This window comes from Abramis brama (genome assembly GCF_963993115.1).
Source record: "Abramis brama genome assembly, chromosome: 18".
NCBI lineage: Eukaryota > Metazoa > Chordata > Actinopteri > Cypriniformes > Leuciscidae > Abramis > Abramis brama.
In genome coordinates this window covers 20,171,193-20,196,122 of record NC_139980.1, presented here as the reverse complement: position 1 = coordinate 20,196,122, position 24,930 = coordinate 20,171,193, and the positions used below count along the sequence as shown (strand labels likewise).

Below are 24,930 nucleotides of genomic sequence, written 5' to 3'. Positions count from 1 at the left end.
CATTTGAATATCATCTTACATAGCCTATTATCGGGATATATGGTGATATTTATTTGCATTTTATTTTAGTGATCTGGCTCATTGATTTACATTGCCAGCCATCAGAATTTCATCTTTTTGGGCTTAAAAATAATTTACAATTGCATATTTTTGCTCAGTTTGGGTCTTTAAATAAAATTGTAGACGTTTTTACCCTCGCCTCAACCTTACATTGTGTATGTGTGTGTACTGCCCTCTATTGTCCACAACCGTTCAGAACAAGTTCCAGAGACCCGGAAATTAAATCATTTGTAGGTTTTTTTTTTTTTTAAGCATTTGTAGGTAAGCAGACGCACATTATACACTGAGCTACTGTACTGAACCATCATGATCTCAGAATGGGTCTCCTTTATGATGTTTTACCTGCTCGCTGCTGTTTTCAGTGCATTTATTGCATATTGTCTGTATGTAAGACATGTTCATCAGAAATATGATCATATACCTGGACCTCCAAGAGATAAGTAAGAAACTTTATGAATGTGTTCTCTATATAAATGTTTGATACAACTATATAACGGTACTGCAGTAAGTCAGTATTTGTCAGTATATGATCAAAGCTGAGATAAATTAACATGAAAACTGATATTCTGACAGTTTTCTGCTGGGGCATATACCATCTTTCAGAAGAGCAATGAAATCGAAAAGTCTTGTGCACGACCATTTTCTTCAATGGTAAGAACAAAACTCTTGTATAAACACAGATTATTAGCAATTTTTATTTTTTTGCCAGAGTAATATCTTGTTGTTTTGACCTTGCAACTACAAAACGTGTCAGTTGTTACGTAATATCACATAGGTAGTGACATCGCATATCTCTCTCTCTCTCTCTCTCTCTCTCTCTCTCTCTCTCTCTCTCTCTCTCTCTCTCTCTCTCTCTCTCTCTGTGTGTGTGTGTGTGTGTGTGATTTGTTTAATATTTGTACTCTAAGTCAAATGATTTAATGTAATTTTATATATTTTTTCAGAAGAAAACTTCTGAACGTTATTGAAATATAGAGAAATATTAAGCCATCTTCTAGCATGTAAGCTTCTGAAAAACTATATGGATATAGTGTTTATTAATCCTCTAGGGGAAATTTGGTAAAAATTTCTTCTCGCCAATGTGACCATGTTCTTGTTTTTAAGGGGAGAGAAATATGGCCCTGTCTACAGGATGTACAGTTTTCATTATGTCATGATCATGGTTTATTGTCCTGAGGCTACAAAGGTAAATATTTAATCTTTTATTTCTTTATTAAAAAAGAAAAGAAAAAATTGTATCAGAATAAGCCACAAAATCTAATAATAAAAAAATCTCTGCCCTGTTATTGTAGACAATCCTGATGTCACCTAAATATCTCAAAGATCCTTTTGTCTACAAACGCCTCTTTAACTTGTTTGGAAAAAGGTTTGTTCCTTGTTTTTTCTGGATATGTCATAGCATTGCTAGGTGAAGTCTAGTGTCAGTATCTCTATATTGATAGCAGTGTGCTACACTAAGGCACATTACTACTATCATCTAGAAGTTTTTATGGTAGAGGCCCCATGAAATCAAAATCTGAGCTATGCTGTATTTAGTCCGATAGCTTTAAAATCATCTACAGTAGTGGCAAAAAGTGATGTCTGGAGGGGATGTTTGTTTTTAATGACAATACAAGTTTGATAAAAACATCTAAATATGAAGGGATTTAAATATGAGGGAAGAACAAAATGCTATATTCAGTTATTCATATATTGTTGTTTTTCTTGTTATTGCATGTGTTCATAATTTCTTTGTATGACAGCTTGGGCAAAATTATGGCTGCACAATTTGGCATGTTTCATTGCACAACTCGACAATATGTTTACAAAATCTTTAACAATTTGTAGTAATTTTTGAACAAAGGGTGAAGAATTTTCCTCAGCCGAACATCACTTTTGGCTAATACTAGATGCTTTCCCTGGTGAAAAAAAAAAACCTAAGTATACTTGCAGCCAGACTAATTCAGTATATTTCAAGTGTGTTAATGATTAATTAACTTGAATGTGCTATTTTGGAACAACTCATTTTGTATTAAGTATATTTTAGTTGTAATTAAATTGTAGTAAAGCATACATTTTTAGTGTACTTTTGTGTGCTAAATTGGAACAACTTCAAGTATTCTTAGTATATTTTAAGTATATGCCTGTGTAGGGACTAATTACATGCTTGATTAGTGATATTAAAGTGTGCTTTATATGTGTTACAATTACAAATTCATTGCAAGTGTCTTAGAAACATACAAGCAATATACCATAAGTGTATTATATTTGAGTAAAAAGTATATGCTCAGTAATACCTTTGGCTTATTTCAAAGGTATTCAGAGAACTCACACTTTAAAGCTGCAGGTTTGCAGTTTTGAGGGGAGGTGGAGTAGACTGTAGACTATTTTTACATTTTGTATTTATTATTATTTGTTATATGTTGAATGTATGTTTTAAAAAATATGTATAGAATAAATTTTGCATCCTCAAAAGTCTAGTGTGACTGCGGCTTAATTCATATTCGCATTTGAATATTTTATGGGATTTGCTTTGCCAGTGGTGACTTTACAGTTGAATAAGTCACATGACTCAATCTTCTCAGGTTCCTGGGGAACGGGCTAATTACGGCTGCGGACCATGACACCTGGTACAGGCAGCGTCGCATCATGGATCCTGCCTTTAGCAGCTTGTGAGTCAAATACAGACAATCTCTGATATACTGAAATCTGTGATACAGATGCACCTCAGCTGATGCAGTCTCATTCGTTAGATACTTACGAGGCTCGATGGGCACTTTTAACGAGATGTCGGAGCGCCTAATGGAAAAGCTGGAGGAAATGGCTGAGACAAAAACTCCTGCCGTCATGCACGACCTGGTCAACTGTGTCACACTCGATGTCATTTGCAAGGTTTCACTTTCCTTTCTGCTAATCCGAGGGAAAGCCTAATACAAGGAAAGTCAAATCAGCTGTTGATCAATGCTTAGTAGTCATGTTTTCATCCACAGGTGGCTTTCGGTGTTGATTTGAATTTCTTGATGCAAACTGACAGCCCCTTCCAGAATGCAGTAGAGCTGTGTTTAAAAGGCATGGTGTTGGATCTCAGGGACCCATTTTTTAGAGTAAGAATCTAACCAAATTGCCTATGTCACCCTAAAGTAGTATGGTTAATGTAATATAATCTGTTTTTATTTTTTAAATGTGGGACCTCAGCTTTTTCCCAAAAATTGGAAGATTATACAGCAAGTTAAAGATGCAGCTGAACTCCTGCGTAAAACAGGACAAAAATGGATACAAAACAGGAAGACAGCAGTAGAAAATGGAGAAGATGTACCCCAAGACATTCTCACACAAATCCTCAGAACGGCAGGTATGTGGGTCTCAAGTGTATTTTCCTTCTTCCATTTGTTGTACAGGTAACTTTTAAATGGGCTGCATATTATAAAAATTGTAATTAATTATTTTAAAATGTGCTTAAATTAACCATTTAATCATACCATACCACGGTTAAACCTAACAAGTGTGAAAATTTGATAAGTAATTTAACATTTGAACAATAAAAAAAAAAAGTTCAAATACAATGCCAAAAAGTGAAAAAATGCAACCAAAAGGAACAGGAACCAGACACATTTAAAAAAGTTAAACTAAATCTGTAAAAATTGGTAAATAATTTACCATTGGAGCAGTTCAAGTTCAAATACAAGTTGGCCAAAGATCACAGAAAGGACACATTTAAAAAAAAAAAAAAAAAAATTAAACTGCATGTACTTTAACTTGACACATTGTATTAAAAACGTAGCTTTCATGGTGCAATATGCAACTTAACGACTAAAGATGTCCATGTCCATCTAAAATGTTTACATAGATCAACACGGGCCAGAGTGGGGGCCATTTTCAGCGCGGGATGTTTTTTTCAACAAAATTTTTTTCAACAAAAATATACAGATAAATAACAATTAGCATACTAAACTTTCAAACATTCTACAATCAAACTAAAAAATAAATAAAATACTGCACATAAAAAAATTCTGCACATACAAATTAAAAAGGTAAATAAATTCAAATGAATATCATACAGCAGTATACACACCTGTTTGTTCTTCGATTTTGCCTTAAGTATATCAGGGAATTAAAGTGGTTAATCAGCATATCATGTAATTAATTTCATTCCAAATTTGAATCAGTTAATAGCCCTAATAATAACATATTCAACACAACACTGGTAGAGTTACTTCAAGGAGAACTCCGGTCAATTTTAACATTGAGCTAATTTTTTTGTAAATTTGGAGTGCTGTCAATACAGAGAACAACGACAAAAATCGGTGTCCTCTTTTTAAAATTTGCACCCTGTTGACTTCAATGGGGCAAGTTTTAAACAAATTTGCAAATTTTAAAAAGAGGATAACATGGTGTAGGCAACACCGATTTTTGTCGTTGTTCTCTGTATTGACAGCACTCCAAATTTACGCAAAAATGAGCTCAATGTTAAAATTGACCGGAGTTCTCCTTTAACTATTTAACACTTTCCATTTTTGCTGCAGAGGAGGAAAATGTTACTAACGCTAAAGATGATGAGCTGATGTTGGACAATTTCGTGACTTTCTTCATTGCTGGTGAGTTACAGCTTTGTTTGATATTTGCTCATAAAAACCCCTGCCAATATTAACAGTGCTTGATTATTTTGCAGGGCAAGAGACAACAGCAAATCAGCTCTCGTTTGCAGTCATGGAATTAGGGAGACATCCTGAGATATATAAACGGTAAACAATAAAATATGGAAATATGGACCTATTCCACATTGAATTGTATTACAATGCTCCAGTTTGAATTTCTTTTCATTCCCAGGGCTAAAGCAGAAGTGGATGAAGTTCTTGGGATAAAGAGAGACATTTCATATGAAGACCTTGGAAAATTCACTTACTTGTCTCAGGTTGGTCTACAGCTGGGATGCCCAATCCTGTTCCCTTTCAAAAGCTACAATCGATGCTGCGCTGCTTAGCGCATTGGGAACGTCTTTAATTGTGACCAGCTGTGAATATTGTGTGTAACACGTCAATAGAATTGACCCGGAGGTAATATAGCCTCGGTCGATGACATCATCAACACACACCTGCAACACAAGGCTATAAATAAATGAGCCACAGGTGCATCGTCAGGTCTTTTGTCTTCAGAGGCCATTTTGTGCATGTGTGCACAAACTCTCTCTCTCTCTTTATATCTGACTACAGATCTTTGTAAGGAATTAGTTTCCAACTGGCAGTGTGCAGAAATTCTCATTTTCTCTGAACGTCTATAAAAGAGTTTATACAAGTAAAAAATTAGTCAACAAAAGAGTAAGCGTTGTGTCCCTCCATGTTCTCATCTGAAGGATTCAAATTTAAGAATCTATTTCAAATATGCTTCCTTACATAACATCACAGTAAAGAATATTGTATTTAGTGTTTAAGGGTAAGATAATGATTCTGCTCAGCAAAGTTGCCTTTCCTGTTTTCTCCTCATTGTCTTTAATGGCTCTTTGAGTCCCAGTATCACTCAGAACTGATGGGATTAGCACACGAATGATTCACTGAGAATCTCACCTTTTGTTCTGCAAATGGCTTTCGGACCCAAATGGCCCTTGGAGCCTTATGCTGATTGAATTAGGATTGGCTAGACCCTCAGTCTAGGGTGTTACCTTAACCTGTATACTCATTTACATGTTTTGTTTGAATTTGTCTCCACCCCCAAAAGTCCCTCCTCCTAAAATGCCTATAAGATACCATGTAAAGTTATGTTAGTCAGATTATGTTGGACGAATCCTCAGCCGCGCTCAATAAAGAATACTTCTGTTTGAACGTGATCCCAACTGTCTCACTGGTCTCTGCTTCGATCAAAGAAAACTTTACAACAGATGGTGCCGTGACCCGGATGGAGAAGAAGGAAACTCAAAGAACTGAATCTTAAAACTTCAAGCTTCCTCCAGATTGAAAACTTCAAGCTCAAAGATCTCAACAAAGCTGACTGAGTTCCAGACGAATGTTTTCTGTACAACCAAAGACTCGGTGAGTTTCACTCCATTCAAAGAACCAATGCAGACCAGTACAAATGTTTTCCTCTGCGCCGTTCAGAGAAGTAGTTAACGAACAGCTGTAGAGTTTGGTTAACTAAAGATAAGCCTCTAAAAAGTTTTCTTTTAGAGATGAAATTGATCCTCTGTTGATGGCAGGGAAGATTAACAGTTACATGTTAATATTGTGTGTATGCTCTTGCTAGAGAAGACGTATCTGTAAGCTAGAGAATTAGCTTTAGAATTAGATTTAGCCTCATGTGCTAATAAGATTGTACCCTCTGTTTGCAAGACAGTAGAGAGAAGTTTTTTTTAGTGTTTGTTTGTGGTAACAGAAATTCACAAAATGTTTAGGAAAAGTACTAGACAGATTACACCTTTTTGGACAGATAGTGAATTCAAGTCTTTGTTATCAGAGCACATGGACTCAATCGTGACTGAGGAAGTCAGATTGAATTTAACAAAGAAATTTGGCATTGATCCAGGCAAAGTTTGGTCAATTGAAGATTGTAAGAAGGTACTAGGAGAAAGTATTCGCAAGAACAGTGTGAAAAGTTTTATCTGTTGTCACAGAGAATTTGGTTTAACCCTAGCTACAGAACAGTCTAAGTGCAACTCCGAGCTAGAGAAACAGATCAAAGAGCTCCGTGCTAGAATATCTTCGTTGACTAAGAAAGTAAACCGCAACAAAGATGCAGAAAAAACTGATGTGGAAGAAGTTAGTCAGCCTGATAACAATTATCCTGACTTAAAAGCTTTCTTTGAAACAAATGTAGCCATCCAATCAGTAACTGATCAGCCTGTAGATTCAGTGCAGGTTTGTGGGGCTAGGAGAAGATCTCAGGGAACTAAAAGTGTTACTCCGAACTCTTCTGTTGTCCAAATACAAACGGTTGCCAAAACATCTTTAGGTCCTAAGGATATAGATAGACTCTCCCAGAGTTTACCCTCAGCACGCACAAATTTTTCTGAATTTAGAAGAGCATTGTTCAGTAAAATGCATCTTTACGACATGTCGTTGCCGGAAGTCACACAGCTGATGTCACAAATTCTAACTGAATCTGAATTCAACAATTTTGAGTCTGCTGTTACTTCCGAACTGCAACATGTCAGTAAAGGCGATTTGAGAGAAGGTGTTTTGAAAATTCTAAAGAATATCTTAGGACCCAAAATCGATTGGTCGAGAGTTACTAGCTGTGTACAAGAGAAAGAAGAAACTGTGAGTGAATATACTGAGAGGTTCTGTCAGACCGCTGCCGCTTACAGCGGAATTGCTGACACTTCAGAGAAGGTGCTAGGTGATAATGGTCCCCTAGTTCGCGCATGGTTTCAGGGTCTTCTGTCAGAACATAAAAAGGCCTTGCCTTACTTAGAACTAACATGGTCCAGTAGAACCCTGCAAAGCAACTTGGACAAGTTAGCTACTTGGGAAAGAGACTCTGATGTCAAGGCAAGAGTAAAAATTGCAGCAGCATCCTTTAAGGTCAATTCAGAGAAACAGAAACGCAAAAGTCCTAGAGAAGCCAGTTGTTCTTACTGTGGCAAGCACAGACATTTTGGAAAAGAATGTAGAAAAAACAAAAATAACTTAAGACAAGTTAACAAGGTTAACCAGCTTCTGCTTAGCCTGCTTGATATTCTGAAGCAGCCCCTCCCCTCCTCGTTAAACTCGTGGGGCAACTTGATACGGTGTTAACCATTTAGGCTGTGAGTGCTTAATTTCCCCAGTAACTCACAACAAAGATGAAAGACTTATTTTTGTTTAATAGAACAAAAGGAAAGTGACTGTCTCAGCTTTTGTTTGGGGGACATTCAGTATACTCACAGCCTTAAATGTTACTGCAGAACACTACAATCAGACACCATCCTCTGTTAATGATGTTTATTAGGACTGATGTTTCACTGGAGAATGGAAATGTGCCAATTTTCTCACACACTGTACAGTGTGTACACAACACAGGGACAGAATAGGACACGGACAGTGAGGAGCCCAGGAAGAACTGGAAGCAACAGGCTTTCGGGGGCCAACCCTGTGGTGAAGATTCCCTTATAGGCCCTTCCCAACCATTAGTCCATCCTTACCTCACTGGTCCATAGGTGTCAAATAAATTAAGAAATAGGGAAAGAATGAAACGACAACAGTAGACTCTGAAAACGATAGAACCATAGTGTTTAAACTGCTACAACCGTAGTGTTTTGAAGAAATACTGCTCTCTGTTTTTCTGTTTTCTGTCTTACAGTGTGCAGATAAAACTTGATGGCTTTTCCGAGATCCATATGCAACGACCGTCTCATCTGCGTATAAAGCCCCAACCTCAAGAAGACAACCAGACCCACTGCTGAACGAACTATCACAAAAGAAAATGAAAAATACACAACGCAGAAAATTCACGGACCCTAAATTGCATGTTTTGTTTCTGTGTCAGCATGCAATTACAGATGAACAACACAGAGCAAGTTATATGTGCCTGTAACTTACACCAGTTACAAGAATGAACTTTATGTGTCTAAATTTGTATTTTTGTGAGAGTTTTTAAGAACTCTCAAAGAGGGGACTGAAGGATTCAAATTTAAGAATCTATTTCAAATATGCTTCCTTACATAACATCACAGTAAAGAATATTGTATTTAGTGTTTAAGGGTAAGATAATGATTCTGCTCAGCAAAGTTGCCTTTCCTGTTTTCTCCTCATTGTCTTTAATGGCTCTTTGAGTCCCAGTATCACTCAGAACTGATGGGATTAGCACACAAATGATTCACTGAGAATCTCAGCTTTTGTTCTGCAAATGGCTTTCGGACCCAAATGGCCCTTGGAGCCTTATGCTGATTGAATTAGGATTGGCTAGACCCTCAGTCTAGGGTGTTACCTTAACCTGTATACTCATTTACATGTTTTGTTTGAATTTGTCTCCACCCCCAAAAGTCCCTCCTCCTAAAATGCCTATAAGATACCATGTAAAGTTATGTTAGATTAGATCATGTTGGAAGTTTCTACAGCCGCGTACAGTGGAGTTCTCAATAAAGAACAACTTCTGTTGAACGCGATCCCGACTGTCTCACTGGTCTCTGCTTCGAACAAAGAAAACTTTACAACACATCCTATGTCAGACTTGGATACACACAATTACTGTTTTGTTTGTTTGGGGGAGGAGCATGCGGCTTTGGTTTTGGAGAATGGCGAGTGCGAGCATTGTGAACTATTTACTGTTAAGATGCTGCATGCTCGCCTAAATTATTTACAAACCGCACCCACATTACCATCGTAGAGCTCCCCCATGGATCTGAATGATGAGCAAGAGACGGATCCTTCCCTATCGCTTGCTGTATCACCAGATCCAGACGTCCCCTCTCGTGATCCCGAAGCGCGCTCCGGTGCTTCTTCGGTTCACGAGGCGGGTGACTATATATCTCTTGGGTCTGTGGACTTCGAGCAGCCTACCTCTGAGCGTTCCTCTCGCGAAAGTAAATCTGTCGAGGAATTGCTCGAGGTGGTTACTCATGCGGTGGCCAGGTTACAGCTTGACTGGCCACGCGAACAAGAGACCCCCAAACATAGTAAGCTAGAGCAGGGGTTCCCAAACTTTTTCATTCTAGGACCCACCTAGACAAGTATAATCAATCTCAAGACCCACTTGCACTGGTGCTACCAACTTTCTCAGTTGGTCGCACCAGCATGATTTGGTCGCACCTTTTTTTTTTTTTTTGCTACATGCCATGGGATTAATCAATGCATGCTGATGGTCTTAATCTGCATAACCTAGTTTTGCACTGATGTAAAAAGACTGACAGTGACAAGACCTCATGTTAGCAAAATATTTTAAACTTTTAACTCTTATAAAAACTTTTAAAAACATGTATGTTCTTTAATGTTTGATTATAATTTTACCGTCTTCACATAGGGATGGGAAATGATAAGATTTTATCAATAATAATAATGCCACTGACGATTCTGATCCACTGAGCTAGAGGATAGGTTTCTGTCCAGTGGCAGGGGGGAGGGACCACAACATCAGTCTCTCCCCTTCTTCGAGGACCTCCATGACGAGCTGTCTAAGTCGCGGGGGTATACGGAGATGCCAAAGGTTGAACCAAAGGTTCTTTAACGATTCTCTTATCGATTCTTGATAGCACTGTGTGGAAAAATGTAGTCATATGCTTTTCAAAAAAAACAAGGGGTTTTATTTATTTTAAAGCTTAAGCTTGAGTAAGCAAACTGTACTTTTTATGTAATTTATGTAATAAATAGAACCTTATTGTAAAGTGTTACTGATTATACACCGATTCAGACGTCTCCTGAGTTCACTGTTGGAAAGATCAGTTGTTTTAACCATTCATTAAAATTAATCGTTCAAAGGAGTCATTAGTTCGCGAATTGGACGTGTGTGCGTTGTGTGATTATCCCAGCAGTTAGGACATGGACATCCAAGATTTGTGTCAACACAGAAAACATTTCATCACTGGATAGTTTTTTTCGTTTAATTAAAGTGTTGTTTTATGTCAGCTGAATGTCTGGGACGCTTTTCAGAGAAGATAAGGCAACAACTTATTTAGCACAATTCACACCCAGCGGTAATTAAGGGGGAAAAAAAATCTCAGAATGCTCTACATGAAACTTTGGTCTTCCGACCTTTTACCACCGCGTCGATTTATTTTGATTAATATGTGCGAGGGAGAGAGAGCAAGACAGCGCTTAGTTTGGAGACGGTGAAGTCTTGTTTACACTTTCGCCTGGCTCCGAAGAGAGAGAGAGAGCGCGCGACCTAGTCTCTCTCTCTGCTCGTTCTTTCAGTTAAACATGCACTGTGACTCTGTCACAAGCGCAGCAGTTCATCTACATTACTCACCGGACAAATAAGATTTTTCTCTGGGCCCAGGACAAGTTCCTGTCACTCAGGGCAGTCTACATTCCAGGACATCACAGCAGATTTACTGTCCAGACAGAAACTACCGATGGGGGAATGGAAACTCTACCCAGAAGTAGTGAAACAGATTTGGACCAGATTTTACGAAGCGGAGGTGGATCTCTTCGCCTCCCATCAGACAGCACAATGTCCCCTCTACTTCTCTCTGAGTCACACAGCCCCACTTGGTCTGGCCCAAGATGTGCCTGAATGTGTTTCCTCCTGTTTCTCTGCTCCCAGGAGTTCTAGCCAGAGTTCGCCAACAAGGGTCTTGCCTCTTACTGATAGCGCCGTGTTGGCCGAACAGATTATGGTTCTCGGAGATAATATCTCGTCTCGACGGCTTGATTCCGGAGAGGAGGGACCTTCTATCTCAGGTGGAGGGCGCGATATTCCATCCCAGGCCCAACCTGTGGAACCTTCATGTTTGGCCCCTGATGGGTACCAATTGAGAGACACTGGGCCTGACGTTATTGAGACCATTCTAAGTGCTAGGGCTTCCTCCACTAGAAAGAGTTATTTTAGCAAATGGGGTGTATTTGAAAGGTGGTGTGTTTTACATAATGCAGATCTGGTCAACTGCCAGATTGCTTCAGTTCTGGACTTCCTGCAGGAAAAATTATCAACAGGCACATGCCCCACCACTCTCAGGGTTTACCTACACAACCGTAAGGGGTCCAGACACCTTCAAGCACGGTGGCGTGGGTATTCTCGTTCCCAATGCACTAAGCAGCGCAGCATCGATTGTAGCTTTTGAAAGGGAACGATCCAGGTTACTTGACTGTAACCCTGTTCCCTGAAAACGTTATCCTGACGATGCACCTGTGGCACATCTATTTATAGCCTTGTGTCGCGGGTGCGTGCCAATGACGTCATCGACCAAAGCTATATTTCCTCCGGGTCAATTCTATTGACGTGTTAAACACAATATTCACAGCTGTTCACGATTAAAGACGTTCCCAATGCGCTAAGCAGCGCAGCATCTCGTTCTGGTTTTTCAGGGAACAGGGTTACAGTCAAGTAACCAGGATCGTTCCTGGAGATCTGTCTTCCTGCAAAGTTCAGCTCTAACCCTGATCCAACACAACGGAACTGGCTAATTGAGATCTTCAGGAGCACTTGTTAATTACAGACAGGTGTGCTGGATCACGGTTGGATAATGAACTCTGCTGGTAGGTACATCTCCAAGAACAGGATTGGACACCCCTGGTCTTCAGAGATGGTATTTTATGCCACAAACACAAATGGTTCTGTATCCATTTCTCTACAATGGTCTTTGTATTGTTGACTCAATGTATTAGGTCTTAAAGGAAACACTGCGACTGTACCCCACTGCTCCAGGAACCAATCGCTGGTTGCATGAGGACATGGTTATAGATGGGCTGAAAGTCCCAGGCGGCTGCTCTATTGCTGTGAGTATTGCCAGATTCCCAGTAATGCTGGTCTGTTCACTCTGTGGCCAGTGTGATACCTGGCTGGGGAAGCTATTTCTAGCTATATAAGTACAGCTCCTGTCTACTTGAATGGAGATAGAAAGAAATCTTCAACATTGTTTGGAAATATAATATTTTAGTTAAAGTCCCCCTGTAGTCAATAATTGTATCCCTTAAAACTCATCTTTGATCACCAAAATTACTAATGTAAATGTTTTTTCCTTGAAAAAAATGTCTTCATGCCTTATAATAGCTTGAATGTAACTCTACACCCTTGACTCATTTAGTATACGCGGTTCTATCATCATCATCATCTTCCGCTTATCCAGGGCCGGGTCGTGGGGGCAGCAGTCTAAGCAGAGATGCCCAGACTTCCCTCTCCCCAGACACTTCCTCCAGCTCTTCCGGGGGGACACCGAGGCATTCCCAGGCCAGCCGGGAGACATAATCCCTCCAGCGTGTCCTAGGTCTTCCCCAGGGTTTCCTGCCGGTGGGACAAGCCCGGAACACCTTCCCGGGAAGGCCTCCAGGAGGCATCTGGAACAGATTCCCAAGCCACCTCAGCTGGCCCCTCTCAATGTGGAGAAGCGGCGGCTCTACTCGGAGCTCCTCCAGAGTGACCGAGCTCCTCACCCTATCTCTAAGGGATTCCCAGCTACCCTGCGGAGAAAGCTCATTTCGGCCGCCTGTATCTGTGATCTTGTCCTTTCGGTCATGACCCACAGCTCATGACCATAGGTGAGAGTAGGAACGTAGATTGACCAGTAAATCGAGAGCTTCGCCTTGCAGCTCAGCTCTTTCTTCACCACGACAGACCGGTACATTGACTGTATTACTGCAGAAGCTGCACCGATCCGTCTGTCAATCTCCCAGTCCATCCTTCCCTCACTCATGAACAAGACCCCGAGATACTTGAACTCCTCCACTTGAGGCAGGAACTCTCCACCAACCTGAAGTGGGCCAGCCACCCTTTTCCGACTGAGAACCATGGCCTCGGATTTGGAGGTGCTGATTCTCATCCCAGCTGCTTCACACTCGGCTTCAAACCATCCCAGTGCATGTTGAAGTTCCTGGTTTGATGAGGCCAACACGACAACATCATCCACAAAAAGCAGAGACGAAATCGCGTGGTACCTCTCCAGTACCCTGGCATAGACTTTCCCAGGTAGGGGTGTAACGATACGCGTATTCGTATTGAACCGTTCGGTACGAGGCTTTCGGTTCGGTTTTCGGTACGCATTTTCAAACCGAACGGTTCGTTGGACCATTTTTCCTGCCGACCAAAATTTCGTTATTTCAAATGTAGGCGCGTTGCGCGTGGCAAGCACGCTCATAATGTGACGCCGGCGTGACCACAACATTGCCCAACATAAAATGGCAAACGTAATGCAAGCGGACGTGTGGTTGAAGGACCGTTTGGACCAGTGCAGCGTGAGCCGATCGTGATCATGCGACACTGTTACTACACAGCGTTAAGAGATCCAGTAAAGAAAGCATTTGAATTCGCCACAGAAGTAATAACATCGCTGCGAGATCTAGTGAGAAACATTCACATTTCTCCGTTATTAACGGATCAAACAGCACTGACGTGGAAACCAGGAAGAAACATTGTGCCATTAACAAGCTATCCAGTGTCCACAGATCAGCAACATTCACCATGGATTTACTGTAGTAACACTAACTGCAACCATGGAAGTTTGGCAGGAATAGTAGGCTATAATACCTTCAAGTAACATTACGTCGGTTTTATTTTGACATTATGAATACAATTGCTGCCCTCAAATGTAAATCTGAAATAAATTAAACCTTTGAAATAACTACTACAATATTACATTTCATTTTTTCCAAGGAGCTGTTTTGTTTTATATGCTCCTAAGGAGAGTCAATTATAGCTCTAGAATTGCTCAAAGTAAAAAAAAATTATCATACTTGTTGGTTTTAATAAAAAAAGAATAATAAAATTTAATCAAGGAAATTTCTCTTTCTTTTTGCTGTATCAAAAACGTACCGAACCGTACCGAACCGAACCATGACACAAGTGTATCGTATCGAACCGAACCGTGAATTTTGTGAACCGTTACACCCCTATTCCCAGGGAGGCTGAGAAGTGTGATCCCCCTGTAGTTGGAACACACCCTCTGGTCCCCCTTCTTAAAAAGAGAGACCACGACCCCGGTCTGCCAGCCCAAAGGTACTGTCCCCGACCGCCACGCGATGTTGCAGAGGCGTGTCAGCCAAGACAGCCCCACAACATCCAGAAACTTGAGGTACTCAGGGCGGATCTCATCCACCCCCGGTGCCTTGCCACCGAGGAGCTTCGTGACTACCTTGGTGACTTCAGCTTGGGTGATGGACGAGTCCACCTCCGAGCCCTCAGCCTCTGCTTCCTCAATGGAAGACGTGTCGGTGGGATTGAGGAGATCCTCAAAGTATTCCTTCCACCATCCGACGACATCCCTAGTTGAGGTCAACAGCTGCCCACCTCCACTGTAAACAGTGTTGGTAGGGCACTGCTTCCCCCTCCTGAGGCGCCGGACGGTTTGCCAGAATCTCTTCGCGGCCAACCGGTAGTCCTTCTCCATGGCCTCACCAAACTCATTCCAGGCCCGATTTTTTGCCTCCACAACCACCCGGGGTGCAGTCTGCTTGGCGTTCTGGTACCCGTCAGCTGCCTCAGTCCCACAAGCCAGCCAGGCCTGATAGGACTCCTTCTTCAGCTTGACGGCATCCCTTACTTCCAGTGTCCACCACCGGGTTCGGGGATTGCCGCCTCGACAGGCACCGGAGACCTTACGGCCACAGCTCCGAGCGGCCTTGTCGACAATGGAGGTGGAGAACATGGTCCACTCGGACTCAGTATCTCCAGACACCCTCGGGATTCGGTCGAAGCTCCGCCAGAGGTGGAAGTTGAAGATCTCTGTGACAGGGGACTCGGCCAAACGTTCCCAACAGACCCTCACAGTACGTTTGGTTCTGCCGAGTCTGTCCAGCTTCCTCCCCCGCCATCGGATCCAACTAACCACCAGGTAGTGATCAGTTGACAGCTCTGCCCCTCTCTTCACCCGAGTGTCCAAGACATACGGCCAGAGGTCGGATGAAACGACCATAAAGTCGATCATCGACCTCCGGCCTAGGGTGTCCTGGTGCCACGTGCACTGATGGACACCCTTATGCTTGAACATGGTGTTTGTTATGGACAAGCTATAATTAGCACAGAAGTCCAAGAACAGAACACCGCTCGGGTTCAGATCGGGGGGCCGTTCCTCCCAATCACACCCCTCCAGGTGTCACTGTCGCTGGCCACGTGGGCGTTGAAGTCCCCCAGTAGAACGACAGAGTCCCCAGTCGGAGCACTTTCCAGCACCCCACTCCAAGAGGGCCAGATACTCTGCACTGCCGTTCGGCCCGTAGGCGCACACGACAGTGAGAGACCTATCCCTGACCCGAAGGGAAGCGACCCTCTCGTTCACCGGGGTGAACTCCAACACATGGCGATTGAGCTGGGGGGCTATAAGCAAACCCACACCAGCCCGCCGCCTCTCACCACGGGCAACTCCAGAGTGGTAAAGAGTCCATCCTCTCTCAAGGAGTGTGCGTGGAGGTGATCCCGACTATCTCTAGTCGGTACCTCTCAACCTCATGCACAATCTCAGGCTCCTTCCCCGCCAGCGAGGTGACGTTCCACGTCCCTAGAGCTAGTTTCCTTGTCCAGGGATCGGGTTGTCGAGGCCCTGCCTTTGACTGCCGCCCGATCCACTTTGCACCGGCCCCTTACGGTCCCTCCTGCAGGTGGTAAGCCCACGGGAGGGCGGCCCCAAGTCGCAAGGGTGGAGGCCCGGCCACCAGGCGCTCGCATACGAGCCCCAACCCCAGGCCTGGCTCCAGGGTGGGGCCCCGGCTGCGCCATGCTGGGCAACCTCACAGTCCTCGTTTTTAATACTATCATAAAGGGTTTATGAACCGCTCTTAGTCTGACCCGTCACCTAGGACCTGACCCTACCCGGGGCATATAGCCCCGGACAACATAGCTCCTAGGATCATTCGGGTACTCAAACCCCACCACCACGGTAAGATGGCAGTTCAAGGAGGGGATTCTGTGAATAGGCGGTTCTTTGAATATGCAAATTAGCCACGCCTCCACTCACTCACACCAGCTCAGAGATCCACTTGTTGACGATCACACGTTGATCTGATTGGTTACAAGGTAGTTTGTGACGTCAGAAACACCAGCGATTTCAAACCGTGCTTTTGAGACTGTCTTTGGTTCACTGCAGTTTTAATGAGAAAATACTCAGCAATGGTGTTGACTTATGAATTTACACATGGTTTGTCTTAAATCATATTAAAAACACCACATAGACATATAAACAACATTAAAAGCTTGATTTTGACCACAGGGGGTCTTAAAAGGGTTAGTTCACCCTCATTTACTCACACGTGTGTTGTTCTAATGCCATATGCCCTTCTTTCTCTTTCGGACCACAAAAGGAGAATTTGTAAAAAAGTCCCGCTCACGTTCATCCATATAATGGCATTGAATAGTGAATATATTTAAATGCAGAAGTACGCGCACGCCAGGAGTGGTTCACAGCCGAAGAGATTGACGTTCTCGTCAGGGCCGACACTTCTCAAAAGACAGAGAAGTGACTTTGTATGGGGATGGGAGAAACCCACCCAAATAAGCTTAGGTTAAACAGGCATATAATAATTTTGGTAAATGTGTAAGCTAGATTTATGCCTATTTTTTCACATCTTCATGGACACCACAATGATTTCCCTCATGTGGAATATTTTTCCTTGTAATTATGTATGGTTTGCAAAAATTGCAACTGCTGCGTCTATGTGTAGATGAGAGAAGCAAAGTGTATGCGCGTTGTGCACACGCTACATTATGGCCAAGCATGCGCCCTTAAAATAGCATATGAACGCGCCACTGAAAACGCACCACTGACTTTAGACTAGGTTTTTCCTGGTCTGTGGCGGAATTGTTTTCTGGAACTACAAAATAGCACCAAGGAACTTTTGCGCCGGAACACGCCTCCTCTTTTCACTGAACCGCCCCCGGGAGCGCAAGTTCATTCCCTAATTTACTGATGTGCATCTGTCGAGGGAAAAGTGCGCTGTGCGTCGGGTGCAAAATAGGAATGATACATGCGTCATTGTACAAAGTCAATTGCGCTGGGTGCAAGATAGGGCCCAAGTTGTGAGAAATCAAGACTAGGAAAAAATGCTAAATGAAATACAATCCATGTACCTTCTTCTCTGAGGTGAATATTTCCGTTATTTATAACATAAGTTAATAAGTTATCACATTCACATGTTCACATTCACATCTGTCAACTGTCCTTCTGACTGTCATCAACTCAGTGTAGAAAGTACACTGATACTTTTATTGAGATTTCTAGGCGTTGTGTGCTTTTTCTGGGCGAGTCAGAGTGAACTGTGGCACTAATAGAGTCTCATGAACATGCAGTCGTGCACAGAGGTCAGGATTTTCTTTAAATAATACATTAAATTTTGGTTGGATTTTTACCAAACCCTATCATAAACCCTTCAGAACACGTGGGATACACGACACGTTGCATGGGATCATTCTGTAATATTTTCGCGTCTTTGCTTGATGCTGGTCGCTTTTCACTTCCATTATGTGGATGATGCAGAGCAGGACTTTTTTTCTTAAATTTCTCCTTTTGTGGTCTGAAAAAGAAAGAACAGCATACTGGATTAGAACAACACCAGGGTGAGTAAATTATGACTTATTTCTATTTTAATAATTCCAATAAATTTGAGCAATGGCATCATCAATTTTACTTGTTTAATTGTATTTGAATACATGACTATTTTGAACCATTTTGACCTTTTTCCATACAGTTCAGTTCTTATGTCTCTCAAAGACTGGAAAAGTTTTTCAAAGATCCGTTGAAGTTTGATCCTGAGAGATTTGATGTGAATGCCCCCAAGTAAGTCATTATGAGGACAAGCTGTAAATGAGTTTTATGAGGATGTTATAAACATTATAGCATGAAATCTGCTGATATCAAATTGTGTTCTTGTCTGAAAGGCCTTATTACTGCTACTACCCATTTGCACTTGGTCCACGAACCTGTCTAGGGCAAGTCTTCTCACAGGTAACAAACATACATTTGCGCAATTTGTTTTTCCAAGTGCCAAATTTGCTGTGATCATAACAACTTGGCGTATTTCTACATTCAGATGGAGGCTAAAGTTGTGCTTGCCAAACTGCTTCAGAGATTTGAGTTCAGTCTGGTTCCAGGACAGTCTTTCAGCATTAAAGACACTGGAACTCTACGGCCCATGAGTGGAGTGATCTGCAACATTAAACCATGCTCATAGGACATGTTTATGGCACTTGTTTTGTGTCAGCTCTTGTGTACTTGTGTCTACTTGGCAAACATGGTCTTGTATTATTCAAACATTAACCTAAGCACAGAAGTTGTAACAGGCTATTCATCTATGATACTTTATCCGCACTTTTAAAATGATTTGGTTTTATATCATCTCGTAATACATTATGTGGAGTATATACAGTGCTGGGTAGCAACTGATTACATGCAATCTGGATTATGTAATCAGATTCCAAAATGAATTAGGCTACTTGTAATTGGATTATTTTACTTTTTAAAATACTCATAATCAGACTAGTTACTTTTCTATTGATTTTATGATTCATGATTACAGATTAGTAACACAATGGCAGTAAATTATTCATAATTTATTGATTCTCGCTAATTATTTTTAAATATAAAAAATGTAATCAAATACAGTACCAGTCAAAAGTTTGGAAACATTACTATTTTTAATGTTTTTGAAAGAAGTCTCTTATGCTCATCAAGCCTGCAGTTAAAAAAAAAAAAAAAAAAAAAAAAATATTGTAATATTATGAAATATTATTACAATTTAAAATAATGGTTCTCTTTTTTAATATATTTTAAAATGTAATTTATTTTTGTGATGCAAAGCTGAATTTTCATCAGCAAGTACTCCAGTCTTTGGTGTCTTATGATCCTTCAGAAATCATTCTAATATGATGATTTGATACTCAGTTATTATCAATGATGGAAACAGTTGTGCTGTTTAATATATTTTTTTGGAATACTTTTTTCAGGATTCATTGATGAGTAAAATGTTAACAGCATTTATTCATAAAAACAGCATTTATTCAAAATAAAAACATTTCTAACAATATAAATCGTTACCATCACCTTTTATCAATTTAACGCATCCTTGTTGAATTAAAGTACTAATTTCTTTTTTTAAAAATAGTTATTGTTCCCAAACTTTTGAACGGTAGTGTATATTGTTACAAAAGATTTCTATTCTAAATAAATACAGTTCTTTTTAACTTTTTATTCATCAAATAATCCTGAAAAAAGAATCTCAGGTTATAAAAAAAATATTAAGCAGCACAACTGTTTCCAACATTGATCATAAATCAGCATATTAGAATGATTTCTGAAGGATCATAAGACACCAAAGACTGGAGTACTTGCAGATGAAAATTCAGCTTTGCATCACAAAAATAAATTACATTTTAAAGTATATTAAAAAAGAGAACCATTATTTTAAATTGTAATAATATTTCATAATATTACTGTTTTTTTTGGGGGTTTTTTTTTTTTTAACTGCAGGCTTGATGAGCATAAGAGACTTCTTTCAAAAACATTAAAAATAGTAATGTTTCCAAACTTTTGATTGGTACTGTATATATTTATATTAGTTTAACAACAGATTTGCATGTTCTCCGTTCTCTGATAAAATTTAATTATGGTCACATGACTTGCAGGTAAACGCGGTATTTCAGTCTTTTTAGTGTTTTATTTTGAATGCTTTAATTTTTCCTTCAGAAACCTAATTTTGGGAAACCCTGATGTAATGTAATGTTTAATGCACTTCATTTTGTTAATAACAAACTTTCTGTTTGTATTTTTATATCAATATGGTACTAAATTATCATATTCAAATCAATGTGATAAATGAGTTGGGTCAAAAGTAATCTAAAAGTTTCAATATATTTTTTAGATGTAATACATTTTTGTCATGTAATTTGTAATCAGTAACAGACTACAATTTGTAAATAATCGACCCAGCACTGATTATATAAATATGAACATTTTATAAACACAATAGGAACTAATGAAACCACTGGTGAAAATGCTTGTTTTGCTAATTTAATACTTTTTTCATTAAAAATTATATTATCAGCAAAATCTTAAAACATTTTTTTTATCAGATTTTAAAAAGGTCTCTTTACATAATATATTTTCCTACCACTTTGCCAAACAGATTAAACACAGTGAATAAAAAAAAAACATAAAAGCTGATTTACGTGGGGTTCTTTTTCTTTTGAAGAACAGTATTTCTTATTTGTATTATGTGACACTTAAATAACACTTGTTCTTGAAGTACGACAATCATGTATTATGAACGTGTCGTAAGAAAAAGCATCGCCTTTCCAGGCCCCAGCGAGGATCGAACTCGCGACCCCTGGTTTACAAGACCAGTGCTCTAACCACTGAGCTATGGAGCCAGCTGTGGTAATCAAGCGGAAAAAACTCTATTTGATCATACAATTGTCAAGGACCTTCTTATTTTTTAGCTAAATGATGTGCCAAAATATAACTTAATAAAACTACCACATTTGCCGATTTACCACCTTTTTATAGAAAAGATACGAATTAAATGAGATTGAGATTAATTATTAAGGTATAGGCTACAAGTATTTTTTATTTATTTATTTAAAAGAGGAAGGATAAAGAGGAAAAAATGTGTGTGACTTACCAACCGACCAAAAATACTTTTTACGGATTGTTCGTCGTGCGTTGGTTTCGTGGCCTGTAACAGCCTGTAAATAGTACCCGGATGGAAATATAATGTGTGGCCACTAGAGGGCGAAATTCACCAACAAAACTCTCCACAATCACTTCTGCAGTAACATATGAACCATTCTCAATTTAGTCATTCATTGAAGTGAATGCTAGATGTGCCAACACTAATAGGCCTAATAATAAATATTTGTTGAAAAGATGGTGTGATAAGGTAGGAAAACATATTTTGTGAGAAAATGAAAGTTTGACCCAAACAGAAATGTGAATAGCCTAGATAAAAATCACAAATGTCCTAAAATAAAGATCTGATAACCAAGTGGATCTGATTTTATGTGATATCAGTTTTGTTTTGTAGTGTGTGATTGTAATGCCATATTTCTATACCTGACAGACACTTTTATCCAAATCACATTTAAGTATACATTTTTATCGGTTTGTCTGTTCAATTTACATTTTAGAGGAAAAGTAAGTCATATCTGACTTTCTTTGAATGATAGCCTACATAGGCTATATCTGGCAGCCACGAGACATCTGCTAACCAAATATAAAATGGTCTTTAAAATGAGTGGTTTGAAAGTAATGACACGGTCGATCGACGTTCCATCATTTATTCTTTCCCTTTAATTATACCTAATAAATAGAATAATCATCCCGCTTGTGTTTCTTTATAAGTGGTTGGGAAATGTAGGCTCTGTCTCTTTAAGAGGGCAGATCCTGCTTTTTGACTCTCATCCCTGAACCTGCTCCGATCCGCTCGGATCATTTCTTCACACACCAGTTCAGAGGAAGAGCAGAACCCGAGAAAGACCCTGAACGTCGACACACACGAGGAGCTAAACTACAAACCCATTCTGATCTGAGCTCTGAAGCTTCCGATCCATCTGAACGTGAATGCAGGCATGTTTTTTTAAAAATGAAGGCTGTGTTTATAGTTATTATTATTTTTCTTAATATTGCTCTTGAAACCTCTAAGATCTTTCGTGCCTAAAGGATTTTTTTCTTGAGAAAAAACGCGTTTTATTTAAAACGATGCCCGTGGATTCATATATCGTGCACATTTTAGGATATTTAAAAACATGCATGATTACAAAGTTAGTGGTGGTGAGTGAGGCGTTAATAAAGGTGATAGTTTGAAAATACATTTCTCTGGAATACAATCAGTTTATGCACAGTCTTGCAATTTTTCAAAGGGATTCCCGTGAACATTATATGAATCCTTTTGGTTTTTAATGCGTTTTTACATTGTGCTTTTCTGGTGGGATTGAAACAGCATTATGTTAGATCTATGTTGAATATTTCACCCTGAGACTGTTCCTCTGTAAGAGTCATGATGGCAAAACACTGTCCTAACGATGACCTGAGTAAGATCTCTGATGATGAACTGATCCGATGGAGCAAAGAGGACTTGATTAAGAGACTGAGAAGGGTTGATGGCGAGAAGATGAGCCTGATGCTGGAACATGGGAACATGATGAAGGACATCAACCGCAGACTGCAGGTGCACCTCCATGAGATCCGTAATCTGAAGGATATCAACCAGAAACTGCAAGATGATAACCAGGAGCTCAGGGAACTCTGCTGCTTTCTCGACGACGATCGGCAGAAAGGTAAGAAGCTGTCCCGGGAATGGCAGAGGTTTGGCAGGTATACGGCGAGCTCCGTGTGGAAGGAGATGAGCACCTATCAGCAGAAACTCAAGGACCTGGAGGTCAACCAGGAGAACATTCTTCGGGAGAATGCAGAACTAAAGGAAATCATTCTCATGTTGGATGAAGAAAGGAATGGAGCGGGATCAAGGAGTTCTATTGACAGCCAGTCCAGTCTGAGCAACCTAAATGGAGGTTCGGGAACCGTCAGAGATGTTGGTGACGGGAGCAGTACCTCCAGCGGTGGAAGTGCTGGAAGCCCAGACCATCATCTTAATCATATACACAAGACTGTAGAAACCAAGGTTGGCACCATAAGACGATCGATGGATGATCTCTCCGTTCCACATCATCACAGGAGCATCCCCAACGGACTCAATGGTGAGTAAACGTCTTTGCCACCATTACTGTTTAAACACCACAATGAAATTTTTGTGAGTTTGAGTTTTATGTCTTTCATTGCATATCTTTTAGCTTTGAGGCCATGCATATATTAGTACTCTCTTAATAAGTACACATTTAATTCTTTAGGTCCTTGCACACTGAGTCCTAAATTTTCTAATTGATTTTTTCGTATTCGCCATCCTAAAAATTTGTCAAGGACAGAAACCTTGCACACTGAGTCCGATGCGTATTAATTAGGCTAATCCGTTGCGAAAACATTCGCAAAACAATAGAAAATGGAGTCTTCAAGCAGTGAGGATGATTTTGTTGTCCTCTCTCTTCTTAAAAAGAGAAAAATAAAGAGGAAATATTAGGTCCATCATCCAATCCTGAGATTGCTTAGAGAGGAAGGAGAGTTCCACTTCCTCATCAAGGAAGGAGCTGCGGGATTATCCCGAGCGATTCAAAGTTTACTTTTACGTTGCGAACATTTCGGACTCAATGTGCAAGAGCCTTTTATCTTACAGAAAAACAAAGCAACAATTCTAATGTCTCATCTTGCACTAGTGTGTCCATTTTTTTTCTTCAATCAAATTCTGTCTAGAACGAGAATGTCCCACTTATTTAATAAAGAGCTGGAGGGCTCATGACATCACTGCGCCACCATATTGGGATTCCCACACTATCTTAATTAGCAACATCTGATTTAAATGTGTGAACATTACCCAACCGGTTTTCTATATGAAGTTTCAGTGGAATGCCCCTCCCCCTAAATTATAAATGCCACATGCCTCTGATTGTCAATTGCAAGCAATAAATCATGGCTCATGACTGCAGCATAAACGAAAGTGTATTAGCTATTCAAAACAATATTTCCTGTCAACTTACTGTTTCAATTTGAAATATGTAAACAGGAGAAAACTGCATTTCATGTGGGTCTTAACAGTATTGCTCATTAATCTGAGGTATGAAGTTTGATTAGGCTTGATTTCAAAGAGCTATTTAACTAATACTAGCATTAGCATTATTGGAATCAATCATTTCCTGACGCTTTAGTTTTAAGTTCTGTAAGTAATATGAAACTAGAGGAGCAAACTTGCAAAATAGCTTGGGTGAACTAATGTGAACGATTATATTAACAGTTAACTGTAAGCTAGTGTTTAGATCTCACACTAGATGAAGATGTAACTAATTACCCCTGTGGTAATTACTTGAATCACCTCAGATCAATAAAACAACAGTATCACATGTGAGTGTGGCCTTGAGTGAACGTCTGGTGTTAATTGCTTTTACAGTAGGTCAGTTGTATGGATTTTGGATTTGCTGATGGTCTTTGTTTTCTCATGTTGTGAAAGGGCTTACAAAAAGAAATCAATGTGATCACCACCCTAAACACCCACATGAGCTGACTGTTTGATAGCTGTAATGAAATGGCGTGTTAAGCCTGGCTTTAGTTGCACTCCCAACAATGCCATGATTTCAGATGACAAGACAGTATTGTGCTTTTGAAGCAACATCTGAAAATGCTTCCTGCTGAGTTGGCTAGCTTTTGACTTTTGAGTCTGCGTTTAACATAAATGCCAATTGACAATGTTTAGAAAGCTTGTAATGTGTGAGCATAGATTGACCAAATATGATGTTGACTTCTGATAC

General features: G+C 40.1%; 2 protein-coding genes across 3 annotated transcripts in view; both read left to right on the top strand.

Annotated features, from left to right (window-relative positions):
• Positions 1-244: 244 nt before the first annotated feature.
• Positions 245-19,267, top strand: cyp46a1.2 (cytochrome P450, family 46, subfamily A, polypeptide 1, tandem duplicate 2). Its single transcript, XM_084090314.1, has 15 exons — positions 245-500; positions 634-711; positions 1,165-1,246; positions 1,353-1,426; positions 2,625-2,711; positions 2,793-2,931; positions 3,030-3,143; positions 3,235-3,391; positions 4,563-4,634; positions 4,709-4,781; positions 4,867-4,951; positions 12,270-12,380; positions 18,273-18,361; positions 18,463-18,529; positions 18,615-19,267. Exons 1-15 carry the CDS (start codon positions 367-369, stop codon positions 18,753-18,755), a joined length of 1,503 nt encoding a protein of 500 aa, XP_083946440.1. The 5' UTR covers positions 245-366; the 3' UTR covers positions 18,756-19,267.
• Positions 19,268-21,977: 2,710 nt separating this feature from the next.
• ccdc85cb (coiled-coil domain containing 85C, b) overlaps positions 21,978-24,930 on the top strand; it is a 68,623-nt gene continuing 65,670 nt past the window's right edge. Inside the window, exon 1 of one of the 2 annotated variants that reach the window (XM_084091931.1) lies at positions 21,978-23,274. In XM_084091931.1, the coding sequence (XP_083948057.1) occupies positions 22,575-23,274 (700 nt within the window). In that variant the 5' untranslated portion in view covers positions 21,978-22,574. The remainder of the gene's footprint in view (positions 23,275-24,930) is intronic. The other variant, XM_084091930.1, reaches the window with a different exon arrangement.

Coding starts and splice junctions, on each gene's coding strand:
- cyp46a1.2 (XM_084090314.1), top strand. CDS start 367: ATGATCTCAGAATGGGTCTCCTTTATGATGTTTTACCTGCTCGCTGCT. Junction 1,247..1,352: donor ATTGTCCTGAGGCTACAAAG/GTAAATATTTAA, acceptor CTGTTATTGTAG/ACAATCCTGATGTCACCTAA. Junction 3,392..4,562: donor ACAAATCCTCAGAACGGCAG/GTATGTGGGTCT, acceptor TTTTTGCTGCAG/AGGAGGAAAATGTTACTAAC.